The 14,642-nt window shown below is 36.0% G+C and overlaps 1 protein-coding gene across 2 annotated transcripts in view; it reads left to right on the top strand.

The window, feature by feature from the left end:
• Positions 1-14,642, top strand: part of LOC124637201 (aquaporin AQPAe.a) — an 89,572-nt gene that overhangs the window by 15,903 nt on the left and 59,027 nt on the right. The window contains exon 2 of one of the 2 annotated variants that reach the window (XM_047173564.1): positions 1,584-1,655. The exons of the other annotated variant lie outside the window; for it this stretch is intronic. Coding sequence (XP_047029520.1) covers positions 1,584-1,655 — 72 coding nt within the window. The remainder of the gene's footprint in view (positions 1-1,583; positions 1,656-14,642) is intronic. 2 annotated transcript variants of the gene reach the window in all.

A 14,642-nucleotide genomic window follows, 5' to 3' on the forward strand; every position in this document is an offset into this window, starting at 1 on the left:
AAGATATCAGGCATATAATTTTCTTAGCTAGAGCGAATGTGTCTCTTATTTCTTATAGTTCAGCAGAAAATAGCTTCTATGAAAACATTCATGAATTCAGACTGTGGAGGCAAATAAATAAAAATATTGTTATTGTTATCGGTCATCTTGACCTGACCAAAACGCAAGGTGAATCTAAACAAACAACAATTAAATAAGTAATTTTAAATCTTTAGTCTTAGTCATAGGGTATAAATTTACAAAGTCATTCGGGTAAAAACGTAGTAGCTAAAATTAGTTAGGGTTAATAATGCTAAAGTGTGACTTAAGTCATTATAACAATAATGTAGGTAATGACTGATATAATGATGTAGAACTTTATTCGGAATTGTTTAGCTTTGTAATTTTGGTTAATTAATAATGGTTGGGATTCCCGACGTCTGCGCACTGACCGGTGTCGACTCTGAAATTAAGTGCGAAGAAAAAATCTTCGGGAAAACTCTTATAGGATTAATCATTAGTTGTGTTGTTTATAGAGGTTGTAATTTGGGTATTTCTATCCAAAAACTTGTTCGTCATGCTGTGGATTCCATGCAAACATAATACGCGTCTGCCCTACCATAGGGCTGTAAAACCGATCTATCAAATAGCCACTCGACATTTCAACTACAAGAATCGATTAATCTCAATAACAAAACTACATAAACCATACCACAATTTAATCGAGAACTGTCTAATGTAAGAACTCGAATCTGAAGTTACGCTCATTGTAGTTGATAAGCCTAATGGTAATTCTAATTTATCAGCTTTGACTGGATTAGTGCACATCAATCAATTTATCGATACAGTATATTGAATCGAATGAAAGGTCGATAACTTTATCTCGGACACGGCCCTACATCGTGAGCTATAAACATTGTATGATGATGCCTGATCTCTCTCCGGTCGTGTCGGATTACCGTCCCATCGGGCTATGAGAGTGAAGGAATAGGGAGTGCATCTGTGTCTGCGCAAATGCTTGTGCACTATTATGTCCTGCGCAGCTGGCTGATCTCCTTATATGAGAACAGCCGCCGTGACCGATAATCGACTAGGAGGCTACATTATCATGATGGTTGAAATGCAACGTTGCCCTATGTGGTGAACTTTCTTAAAACAATGGTTGATTCGAACTATTGTGCATTGCATTCATACTATGCATCGTGTCTACTTTCTATTTTGACGGCGAAATGTTCTCGATTGTATTTTAATAATCGACTAATGAATTTGATTACCGTTATTATTTCATGTGGTTTAAGAAAGTGTGCGATCAAAAAGTTTAAGTTGGTTATTTTTTGTATTGATATAAGTAGGTAACTGAAGAACCAATTGAAAGAAAATTGTTTGTTAGGTACTGATAAATCCCCATATTGCTCAGCGCCGATCTCATATAGGACTTATTTTAAACATATAACAACCACCATTCAATGGCAGTATGAATAGAGATAGGTACCTATAGGCACTTACCTAGTGTATTTTTTCTAGCACAGACAACCTTAAATATTGTGCCAGGGGATAAAATAATGATTTCTAGAACATAGTACTCACTTCCAAGTATTTTACAGATGTAGAGACCGGTGACATGGCGCCCGAATCCCAGGGCGGAGCACCCGCGGCCCCTCCTAGCCGGCCCAAGGGTAAGCGCCACGCACGGCATGACGGGCTTACCACACTGTGACGTCACTTTCAAATTTAAATTTGAACACTATTTTATTTTTATTTTTCGAATTGGCATGAGGTTATCATTTTGAAGGTTTATTTATTATTTAGCATGGGGAATCACTTCATTCTACATACAGCACCTCATTTTGTCTATGGTATTAAAGCTTTTCATGTCACGTATGTCCCTCGCACGCCATTATTTTTATTTATTTTACGTTTTTATGGGACTTTATGTCACTTGTATTTTATTGGTTTATATGTTGTCGTATTTTTTGTATTGGTTGTTGTCTGTATTTGTTGGGTATTGTTAGAATATAGGAAAATATTTCTAGACTCGTCTCTTATGAAGTGAGCTTTCATAAACTGCGCCGTTTCAATTTCTCGAGGCTTGTTTACTTTAGTATTACAACAATTATAGTTAGTCTATGACATGCAGGATTGTCAGTAAAGATCGCATGCGCATTTAAAACAATGATATCATGGGAAAAACTGATGAACGAGTAGCATGCAATTAAGCCATCCGTTCTGACTTAAATTAAAATATTAAATCTCTAATTAGTTAAAACTCCATCAAAGAAAATTATAGAAACGATGTTTCATCTTTTTTTCATTAAATCTTGAGTCATATTGTTCTTTGTTATTTATGTAATCTTGAGCAATTTTATAAAATAAATAGTTATTTATTTATTTGCATTATGTATTCGAAATGGCGTCATTAAATAGTTTTGCCCTTATATGAGATGAAACAGAAGCTATGGAAAGATTTATCGGGTTCTTTACAAATGCGTAGTAAGTGATTTAATTGAATTCTCGATTGAACTGACTCAATTAATTTTCAACCCTCAGTATGAATTTGCTGACATTAACTGGCTGTGTTATGAAATAAGTGAAAGAAAGAAGTCCTAGTAGGAACGACTTCAATATGTAACCAAATCAATTGCATTCAAACGAATAACTTTCTAATAAATAACCACCAATTAATCTATTACGATCGAAGCTTTAAACTTATTTTTTTCTGAACTTCGGTAAACAGCGTACCTATCGTAAATGTAAAAACGACTCTATTGGTTGAAGTTTAAAGTTCATTTTGCAATGAAATTATCATTATTTGGAATAGTACAGGTGAAAGGATTTCTCTCCCTTTCGCGGTTACTTTGAGTTATTTTTGTTGTTTTTTTACGATGTGTATTGTATAATAAGAAGGTAATATGTTGCATCATTTATCGCAGTGTAAGTAAGTATATCAATGAAGGGAACAATCACTTTGTAGAGAAAGGAAGAGATTTTCAACAGAACGTTACGACAAAAAAAAGTATGAACTGGGTAAATAAACACTACAAATCTTAAGTCTTCGTAAATCTCTAAAGTCTATATTATGCGTATTGTATTATTGTTGATAGATAGATCAGCCTTATTATTGGCCCACTCAAGATCACAGGGTTCTCGCCTGGGGTACTGAATGAGTTTCAATCACTGCGCTTGTTCAGGGCGGATTAGCGATTTCAAATTTAGGTACTGTCCATTTCCTAAGACGTGTTCCATCACCTAAGTCATTGGTGTCTGTGATAGATACACTTATTTCCATAAAAATAACTTAGGGCACATCGTTTCAAAAATGACGTAGCGACATAAAAAAATGTCCTCATCATCCTCCGAGCCTTTTCCCAATCATGTTGGGGTCGGCTTCCAGTCTAACCGGATTCAGCTGAGTACCAGTGCTTTACAAGAAGCGACTGCCTATCTGACCTCCTCAACCCAGTATCCCGGGCAACCCGATACCCCTTGGTTAGACTGGTGTCAGACTTACTGGCTTCTGACTACCCGTAACGACTGCCAAGGATGTTCAATGAAAGCCGGGACCTACAGTTTAACGTGCCTAAAAAAATAACCTCAAAAGGAATAAAACGCCGACAACCAATTGGGGTCCTCTATTTTTATAGCCTTTAATCCATTAATCAACAAAATGGTCCACTCTATCATAGTTTATAAATAGCGTACGGAAACCGTATGATCTCCCACACAGCAATCTATTCAATTGTGTCCCATAGATGTGCCAAATAAACTAAGTTTGATATATCCTTTTTAAAGACCACCCACAAATTGTCAAGCCTAATGGGTCAAGCATCCTGGGTGGCTTGCTCAAGTTTTATCTTCTAAACAAATATAATAAAGAGGAAACATTATTTTGGTTGTTGCGTTGTACTCAGAAAGCTCCGAAACTACTAATTCGATTTGAAAAATTCTGTCACTGTTGAAAAACTACATTCTCCCCGAATAACGTAGGCTATATTTCATCCTGGTACGGGCAGAAGTCAATATTAGCGCTCAATCTGAGAATCTTCTCCATGTGAGAGGAGGCCTGTGCCCAGCAGTGGGACGATAAAAAAGGCTGCAACTAACGGGCAGTAGCATGGGACGCGGGTGAAAACTCGGGAACACATAGTTAGTGTTAGATATTGTTGGTGTTTACTGTCTTAAATTAAAGTGATGTTAGTCCGACGGTGTAGGTCCCCGTTTTTCGCACGTCATTTTGGCAATTAATTCAATGCTTGATCATCGCGACTTAACAATATTGTTACGTATTAAACAATAATGCAAAAAATAAAATGGAACCAAAACATGATTTGCAGTATTTAAACATGACGATATTTCACTTTGAATTAAAATTTGAATAGTGCCGGGTAACTTTGAAAGAATAATAAAATTCTATCTGATTTTAATTTGAATTCAAATATTGTCTCAATAAATAAATAAAAATAAAATTCCAAATTCGAATGTTAAAAAGAATACTTTTTATTTATTTAACCATGGAGGCTTTAGCTGTCAAGCGCCTAGCGACTGGCCAAAGCAACGCTTGAATTATCACTTCGTCACGGATATTTGGCACGAACGCACGTGCCGCATTCTAAAGGTTACCAATCGAAGTCATAGACCCACTGGTTCAATTAGACTGGCTATTTTTATAGTTAGATAAAATGTCACAGAATCATGTCAACAATGTTTTTTGACGCATCGTTGAATTTTAATGTTTCCTTTACTTTGTTTTATTTGTAGATTAAATTCCAGTTCATCTGAAGTTTCCGAATTCATAACTTTTCCATGACATAGACACAGTCTCATTTTAATTGGGGTCCGTAGTCAACTAGGAACCTTTATGTTAATGTAGCGATAGAGCAAATACAAGTGTCCACATCGAAAAAAAACTGTATGAAATCTTTATTATCAATCTAAGATGACAACCCATCAAACTATGATTGACATGACATCCTAACGGTTGATCATTCGTCAGTAAAATTAATTACAAGCGCCATTTTGATACACCTACTGGCAAAAAACTGTTATTCACTGTAGTGTAATATCATACTAAAAGGAACACTTGATTTGATGTACAGCAGGCCACAAAAAATGGGCCAATGGCCCGATGTAGGTACCTCTTAAGTAGGTATGACTCATTTTATTTTGATGCTCGTAAATAGCTTTTCGATAACCTTAAATGCTTTAAAATAGATTCCATTTTAAGATCACATTGTGTTTTATTTACTTGCCGGATTTAGTTTTTGATAATATCTAAATATAATCCGTGTTTCGGAGGGCCCTATGAACTGGAGGTACCGGCTGTCATTGAACATTGTCTTTGGCAGTATTGTTACGGCTGTGCACGTAACGACTGCACTGATGTGAAGCCAGCACCTAAGTCTGATACCAGTCTTACCTAAGGTATTGGGTTGCCCGGGTAACTGGGTTGAGGAGATCAGATAGGCAGGCGCTCTTTGTAAAACACTGGTACTCAGCTCGTAGTCGCTGGTAAGTACCACTACCCCAACATATTTGGGAAACAGGCTAGGCAGATGATGATAATCTACGTACAAATGACATAAGTTAATTTAAAAAAAAAAACAAGAGTTAGCAAGCGTTTGTTATTTCCAGACTTAAGTAATAAATTAAATAATCTCGAAATATGTAATCTATTTGTATCATATAATCTATATGCAAAATTCTCTTAGATACGTAGACACTGTTTCTACCCAAAAAGAGGAATGTACTGGAATTACAGATTATTATTTAATCTATAGGCATGTATTGTTGATGTTCTTGAAAAGTTTTATAATGTGCCTATGCGCCATTTTAGTTACGTATCTCTTTATTGGGCTCCAGATATCGGTTATAAAATGTTATGTTTTATGATAATAATTCTGTTTTTAGTATGGGTGCATTTCAATCACAATCCATAAAGTATTTTATTTATACCTTCGATTATGAACATTGCTGATCTGCCGTGAACGTAAAAATTCAATATTCAATGGTATGCATCTTTAAATTCTACTGAAACGATGCAACTTTTCATAATATCTTGGTTGAAATAAAATGCCTCTATCTACAGATAGGCCAACTGACTACTATTGTTCTTCACATAATTTACCAATTGTTAACAACATCGCTATAAATAACAATTTTCACACTGCAGGATTAGCTGTCAATAGGTTTTTTCTCTGATTGCGATAATCACTGAAGATGAATAATAAGAGTAATTACCCGCACATTGAAGACTAAACAGTCGGCCGATAGTTTACCCAATGGTCGGCAACTTTTAAAAAGTAATCCTAATCATAGTTTTTAGTCAGGTCTGATACCGGCTAAATATCTGATCTGTGAAATGTGCGTACTTCTTCATACTGATTTATGATCCCAAACGAACCGATCGGCCGACTAAAAGTCTGCAGCTTGCCTGTACTCCACCTCCACTAGATGCATATTTACCTATATTTTTTTCTGTTACGATTATTAGCAATGTATATTTCTATGTTTATTGAGTGAAATAACCGGTTTGCAATAAAAGTAGCCAGACGTTGGCGTATTTAGGGTCAATTCCCACTGAAAGAGCAGCGGCCGGCAGCGGCCGGCAGCGGCCGTAATTGCAAGGGATTGAGCGCGAGCGCGGCGCCGCACCGCGCCGCGCTCTTACATTTTCCGTGCTCTTACGGCCGCTGCCGGCCGCTGCTCTTTCAGTGGGAATTGACCCTTAGTCTACCGGAAAAGAAAGTCGTAATTATTTAGTTCGAAACAAAAATATATTATTTTAATATCATGTGTGTCTGTGTTCCACGATAATTTTAAGATTGGTTATCTTAATCCCACGAGGTATTCTAGTTCTAAATAATCAGGCATAAGTATTATTTCTTTATAGCTTTAGGTACCTCTAAATTATTTTTGTTTTTTCCAATACTAACTCAACAGCCAAGCAATATTACTGAAAGCAAAATTCTTCTATGTATTAGAATGTAGTTTTTAACCGACTTCCCAAAAAGGAGGAGGTTCTCAATTCGTCGGGATCTTTTTTTTTTTTTTTAATGTATTTTCACCGATTACTCGAAGACGCCTGGACCGATTTGCAAAATTTTCTTTTGTTGGATAGGGTATACCTTCCAGGTGGTCCCATAATCACCAGGTCAGGATCTGATGGTGGAAACCCTGAGAATTCGAGGGCAACTTTCGAAAATTGTAGGCGTGCATAGGTTAAAAACTTGACGATGAGGTGTATGTCTGATAACACTATGCAACAGTGAAGGTTTGGAGCTGACCTGATGATGGAGACGAGAGAAGGTCGAGGGAACTCGACAACTGAATATGTAAACTAGATCGTGTTTGGGCTTATATTATTTGTATTGACGAGACCTTTGCAACTGTGAAGGTTTGGAGCTGACCTGATGATGGAGACTGGTGAAGGTCGAGGGAACTCGACAACTGAATATGTAAACTACCTCGTGTTTGGGCTTATATTATTCGTATTGATGAGAACTTTCCATAAATGCGGATAGTGACAACTATGCTTGTCACTGAAAAGCCAAAAATAAAAAACTTTTTACAAAAAAATAAAACCGACTCCCAAAAACACTGAAAAGCAAAAAAAAACTATTCTTAGGTGCATCGGCCTAGAAGTCGGTGGCGTATAAACTCTGGAACATCCATTAGACACTGACTTCTAGGCCGATAAAAAGTTTTTAAGAAATCGCTTTTTTTATTGTCTAACTAAAGCTTAGGTTTCAATCTTCCATACGAGAAACAATTTGTATAGCCCTGTTTCCAAAATGTGCACAATTGCAGCCACTGTACTAATGGTACATCACACTAAGCTGTAACTCAAAACCTTAACTTTTTTTTTAAATAGGCCCTTGCAGGCTCTTATAATAAATAAGTCGGACGCACGGTTGCACGGTACCAAAAACAACTGAACTATATAGTGCAATCAGTATCTCTATGTTCACCTAACTTAGTAAATACAACCTCTACGTACAATTAACTTAGTAGGTAAAAACAGAACTGGCCATTAATAAAACAGTTCGTAATGACTTTCAAATATAGAACCTATTCAATGAATACGCTATGAATGAATGGAAATGTATGCCGAGCACACACACAGACAAACACGTAATGAAGTTGGAATCGCAAATCTCTTGAATGTATAATGGATCGCAGATAATTTATTGGCTTTTAATGGGATGTTTATTTATGTTAACACTTTCGTATTCGTTTGGCATTTAGAGCCATTTCAAGTCTAGCCGATTGTCGGCCATACCGTTGAAGTATTTTGGAAGAGTGGTTTATTCCCCTTTAAATCAAACCTTATTGCTCTCTGTTTGAAAAGTTTCCACACATTTCCAAATTGTAGAGTACTACCTACGGAATTTTATTATCTTCAAGACAATAAGACAAATTAGTCTGGCAGAGGAACACTGCCAACACTGCCACTAATGCCCGGTTGTTCGAAGCTCGGTTACGTCAAGGTTAGGGTTAAATTCTAGTTAAAGTAAAATTTACCGGGGTTAAATTTAAAAAGCGTTGTTGAACGTTAAAATTTCATAGTAAAAATGTCAAATTAACCGTGGTCAAAATTGACATCGGTCAAATTTTAACTTTAACTTTACGGTAACGTACGAACAACCGGGCCTAACTAAACAATCGTCCTCTACATATATTTCAAGATTTCAGCTGTGACAAATTCAAGGCAGACGCATGAAATCTGAGGAAATGATGGCATATTTATAAATGGATACTTAGCCTCTCTGTTTTCTGGGTAACATTTATAATGGTGTGTATCGGGTTGCCCGGGTAACTGGGTTGAGGAGGTCAGATAGGCAGTCGCTTCTTGTAAAGCACTGGTACTCAGCTGAATCCGGTTAGACTGGAAGCCGACCCCAACATAGTTTGGGAAAAGGCTCGGAGGATGATTTATAATGGTGTGTAGTGTCATCTTTTTGGAGGAAACCCATGTGTTCTATGACCTTGTGTGATTCAAACACACATGTCACTCACTGGAAAGTCCACGGTAACCGTGCCAAGAGTTATCGGCCAGTGCGATCGGCAAAAGAAACATAAACAAGACATTCTTTTTGCTGTCACTGAACAAAAAGTTACAGGATAATGAATCCTATGACATTGTAATAGAGTGGTTGACATAACAAATGAAGCGTAAAGTTATGTTAACACAGAAAATGTCGTGAGGTTTTATTTTGCGTGAAACGAAATCTTTAAACATTTTTGCGTTCTAAGAATGAGTTTGTAAACGAGGGTACGAGATGAGGTTCTGATATATTTTTTTGGGGAACTAATGGAATATTTTGGTTCTCGGAAGTTTTTAATAACGTTTTGAGGAAAAGTTTAGATTGAATATTGAAAATTGTTTTTTTTTTTTGGTACCTATTTTATAATACCTAAGCCTCTTTTGCTACAACTCTGACTATTTTTAACGAATTTTTGAATTTCCCAGCAAATGCTAGTCCATTTTTATTTTTAATAGAAAATGAGGTCTCAAATTACCTCTATCAAAAACTCGGAACACGCCTAATTATTAGGTCACGATGACAATTAATCACTTTATCATCCACCTTATCGATATCGATAAACACAACACTAGCTCACGTAACATATACAGGATGTTACGGAGTAATTTGTCATTGTTTTAGTTTTTAGAGGCTCTTTGTTCGGCTGTATCGAGTGGAATCGTAATATCATGGTAATGAGGGGGTCAACGGCTGTTATTTGCGGACCGAGATGTTTCATTGTTATATAAAGTGTTACCATAGAGTAGTATGCAGAGCACCCACTTTATTTAAGGCGTCATAGATTTGAATTTGAAAGAATTGTTGATGATCTTTTGGACGCGTTTTCGTGTAAACGTTGGATTTAGGTTAACACTATAGAAGAATATACCTACCTATATGTACTAATCTTATTTTTGGATATAGACTATCCCACCCAAAACAAAAATGTGAAAGACTGCCAAGTTCGATAATATGGGAATGCTTTGCCTATAAAAGAAGTGAGATCTGAATAAGTACCAAGTTCCATACACATACCTCAGTTAAAAATAGTTACTTTTTATGATGTTACTTGGCAAGTTTTCATACACCTTGTTATAAACCTACTAAACGCAATGAATCAAGTATTTAATTTTCTATTAAAACTTGCCAAGTAATCATCATTAAAAAGTAACTATTTTTAACTGAGGTATGTGTATGGAACTTGGTACTTATTCAGATCTCACTTCTTTTATAGGCAAAGCATTCCCATATTATCGAACTTGGCAGTCTTTCACATTTTTGTTTTGGGTGGGATTTCATTTATTTTTGTAAGGTTGTTTATTTTATTTTTTTCTTATGATGAAGTTAGTTAAAGAAATGTCTCATTTATACTATCTTTTAGACTTTTTAATATGCACTATGTTTCTTACAAAGAAATGAACTAGATTAACTATGACTAGATTTACCAACTGACTGACATGACATGTTATCATATATTATGTTCGTGGATCAAAGTTACACATTCGTTATTTTCTAAAGTGATTCACACTTGGCCGTTTTCAGATTTTTACTTTACTTTGACTAAATACAAACCTTTGTACCATTCGAAGATATATTATATAAATATAGATAAATTTAGTTCGTTTTAGTTCCTTAGGGGTATAAATTTACACCGGGTATAAAACACCTTCATTATTTTGAAACCGACTCACACTTGGCCATTTTCAGATTTTTTCCTTTACCTTGACATAAAGACCTACCTCCATGCCAAATTTCAAGTCAATACGACCATTGGAAGTGGTCTAGGTTTTTGATGAGTGAGTCAGTCAGTGAGTGTATAGTAAAAATAGCGATTTTCTGACGTCAATATCTCAAGACCTACAATAGGTATATTAATGAAATTTTGTATTTTAGATAAGTGAGGGGGTCTCAACAGATACTAGAAATTTGAATTGCGTAAATAAAATAGATTTTGAGTTACAGGGGGGTCGAATTTGGCCCGAAATGGTTCGTGTCGCCTTTTTTGCTCGAACTTGGCGGACACACTGCCGTGTGTCTAGATTTATTTTTAAAGTTTACTTACTAAAAACTACATCGATAACAAGTGCGCTACAAAAAGGACGTGTTTGTTGTCACATTTTAAATCAAGCAAAAGTGTGGTTTCCCTTCTGCAAATTCTTACTTTATGCCAAAATCTTAAATCCCAATTGGTTATGGGCACATTGTATACTTCTTTCTAATTCAGTTCGTGCATTTAATCATAGGTCTCTTTAACACCCACAGCCGTAATTGCGTTGGTATTAAGTAACATTTAATTTTCTATTTCCAGCTTATAATTGCAGAACTGTTATTTCAAATAACTATTTTTATTATTCATAATTGGTTTAGTACGGAACGATATTCAGATGCGTTTTTGTTTAGCTTAATCAAAATGCTTTCTAATGGTGCTAGACGCTAGTAATATTTTTGAAACGCGCGGTTTGACCTGTGGCCACGTTCTCTATCATATTCTGAGAGGAGTACTCATATAAGATTTAAAAATAACTGAATTAAAATAATAAATGTTTTCCTGTCGAATCGGCGCCAACCTCATTTCGAATTGTCCGCAACGTTCTGTCAAATTCCTCAATTGTACACACGGCTTTATTTTGATGAAAAATGCGTTGTATTCACGGCGCATCCCGTCATATAAGCAATTTATTGCCTCCATTATGGTGGCGAATGGCGATTGACGCGATAATAGCTCAATTTTCTCCGCTGTAGAATAAACTTGTAGGAAATAAATAATGTTGTTATTCTGTTCGCGTGTTCGACTGTTGTACGCAGTTGTATGTACAGATGCATGCGACGAACGCCGAATGTTTGCGCTGATGTTGTCGCCGGTGTAAGGAATAAGCTGAAGCGGGAGCGGGAGCGGGAACTGTAGTAATTTTGGTTGACTGAAATAGTTGTAATAATCTTTTCTTGTAAGGAAATTCCAGTAATATTTAAAACAAATTACATTTGTAAAATAACATTTTTGTGATGTTCGATGACAATGTCAAAAACGTTACTTGAACTTAAATGAATATGCAAAAATATATAATGTAAAGTGTACATTTGCAAGCTTTTTGTTGTACACTAGCCATGGTCAAATATGTTGAGCCAAAGATGACTATGTAACACTTATAATAAGCATCACACTTGTTGGTATATTATCTACACATATTTTTTTTTGCAAATATCGAATTTGAATTTAGGGTATTTTTTTGCTTGCAAATAGAATTTAATTTGGAAACAAACTAAACATTACATTAATATCAATCTATGCCTGATATACAATTTACCAAATATGTGTTTTCTAATTAAGTTTGTACATTTTGATGACCCATTTCTAGCTACGAAATTGGGTGTGACCTGTAAATAATCGTCTACGAGCTACAAGCGTAGCAACCTAATGCTACATCGCAGCGTAGCAGCTTAGGTATCGCACACACGTAGTAACTATCGTGTGTTGGGGTGCTTGATAAAGTAAACTCCTTTGTCGTATATGTAAACTATTTATTACAGTACAGCGTTTGTGTAGCAGAGGGTACTAAGTTATCGAGACAACTGACAAGTGACGACTGAGCTTTTTCTCAGCATTTCCCGCCTTAAATAACCTTGTCGATGACAGTTGGTATTCTGTACAAAAAAGATTTAAAGCGGGAAACGAGTAACTACCACAAAAGTGTTGCCAGTTACAAAAATATAAAAGCATATTGTGACGTTATTAATAAATCATTTTACAAGAACTATTTGTAAATTTAAAATAATATTTATAAATTTAGCCTAACAACTCGGCCATCCGACTAACATTAACGAGACCTCTCGTTATGTAAAGATATGCAATGAAAAGTAAGTAATTATAAAATAGTAATATTTGACATAACTAGATATGTCCGATAGCCAAGTTTACATCAAAGATAAGAATAAGGTTTACATAGTCTATATCGACAAGCAAATATTATAAAGTAGCTCGTGGATACATAATCAAATATGTTATGAAATAGTTACTTAGTACATTATTCACGAAATCTGATCAAACATGAATATATAGTTCCAACTTGATGTGAAATGTGATATAAACATTATTAAAGTTTACAATTGTGAATTAATAAAGTACTTCAGCCTCTTGAAAAGAGATACTATCATAATTAATTAATTTTTACATTTTTATATTAGAAATAAATATAATCATCTATAACACCGTGTTGTATAATCTACTTTTACTTATAATATTATAATTCTCTGGGAATTTAACAATCAAGCATTCACATTATGTTCCTGATCTAAAAGCTTTTGACCAACAGGGGCCATGACACTGCCACCTTTGACATGGTCGCGTGTTAATACCACATAGTACTTATAATTTGCCTTTTAATAATTGAACATGACTTTACATGATCTTCTCGTGAGAACATACAGGAGGTGACCATGACGCTATCGCTCCCTGCATGACCACACGGTGACCAAGATCTTAATAATCTCCAAGGGCGCGAGGCCGGCCATGACTTTGCCCAGGGACTGTCCATGACATTGCCAATCCCTGCCTTAGAGTGTAATAAATGATGCCTTGGTTTGATAGTATTTTAATTATCAATAGGAACCTTTTCATTTAACTTGACAAAAGGCTAGACTTGTGAGACTTACATTATTCGTTACATTGGACTTCGTCATCCTCATCGGTTGAGGACATGTCATCATAAGCACTACCGAAACTTAACCATGGAAACAGCTTGTCTAGTGCTACAATAGCTTCATAAGTTTTCCCTTTCTTTGTTAACGGGGTGTCTTCAATGACAAACCTATCGTTTGGGAGGATTTTCTTAATTCTATAGGGCCCGCGACATTTAGCTTCTAGTTTTCTGGATTGGCCATCTTGACTAGGAACATTCCTAAGAACCCTAACTAGGTCACCAACTACAAAATTATTTCCCTTTTTCCTATGTAAATCATAACGTGCCTTATCTTTGTCTTGTTGTACCTCTATCAAGGTCTTTGCAGTTTCACGTAAACTTTCTAAATTACTAACGTCGGCCCCTACATCTTCTATGATCTCGTTTAGGTTTCCTACAGAGGGGTGGGTAGCTCTATAGCCAAAGAGAAGTTCTGTAGGAGTTTTCTTTGTCGTGGAGTGTATGGTGGTATTCATTCCTAATTGAATGTCTGGTAAGTATTCGTCCCAGTTTCCCTTAGGTTTTTCGTGGGACATGGAGCCCAATGCGGCAAGGATGGTACGGTTATACCGCTCCACCTGGCCGTTAGCTCGGGGTGTAGCTACGGCATTAAATATATGTTTTATACCAAGCGATTTAACAAAGTCCTGAAATTTCTTTCCCGTAAAACTCGTACCCTGGTCAGTTATAAGTCGCGTTGGTGTACCGAAGTAGCTTATGTGTTCTTTAAGCACACGTATACTTGTCGTAGACTTCGTATTACGGACCGGTGTTATGTTAATGTATTTCGTGAAAGAGTCAATAATGACAAGTATATAGCAGTTACCTCTTTTGCTACGATTGAATGGGCCTAGATGATCCGCGTGGATAGTGTGAAACGGTATTTCAGTTTTTGGTATGGGATGAAGGAAGCCAGCTTTGCTTCCCGACGGGACTTTATGATGGGCACATTCAAGACATGCATTAA

The sequence above is a fragment of the Helicoverpa zea genome, chromosome 2 (genome assembly GCF_022581195.2).
Source record: "Helicoverpa zea isolate HzStark_Cry1AcR chromosome 2, ilHelZeax1.1, whole genome shotgun sequence".
In the NCBI taxonomy this organism is placed as follows: domain Eukaryota; kingdom Metazoa; phylum Arthropoda; class Insecta; order Lepidoptera; family Noctuidae; genus Helicoverpa; species Helicoverpa zea.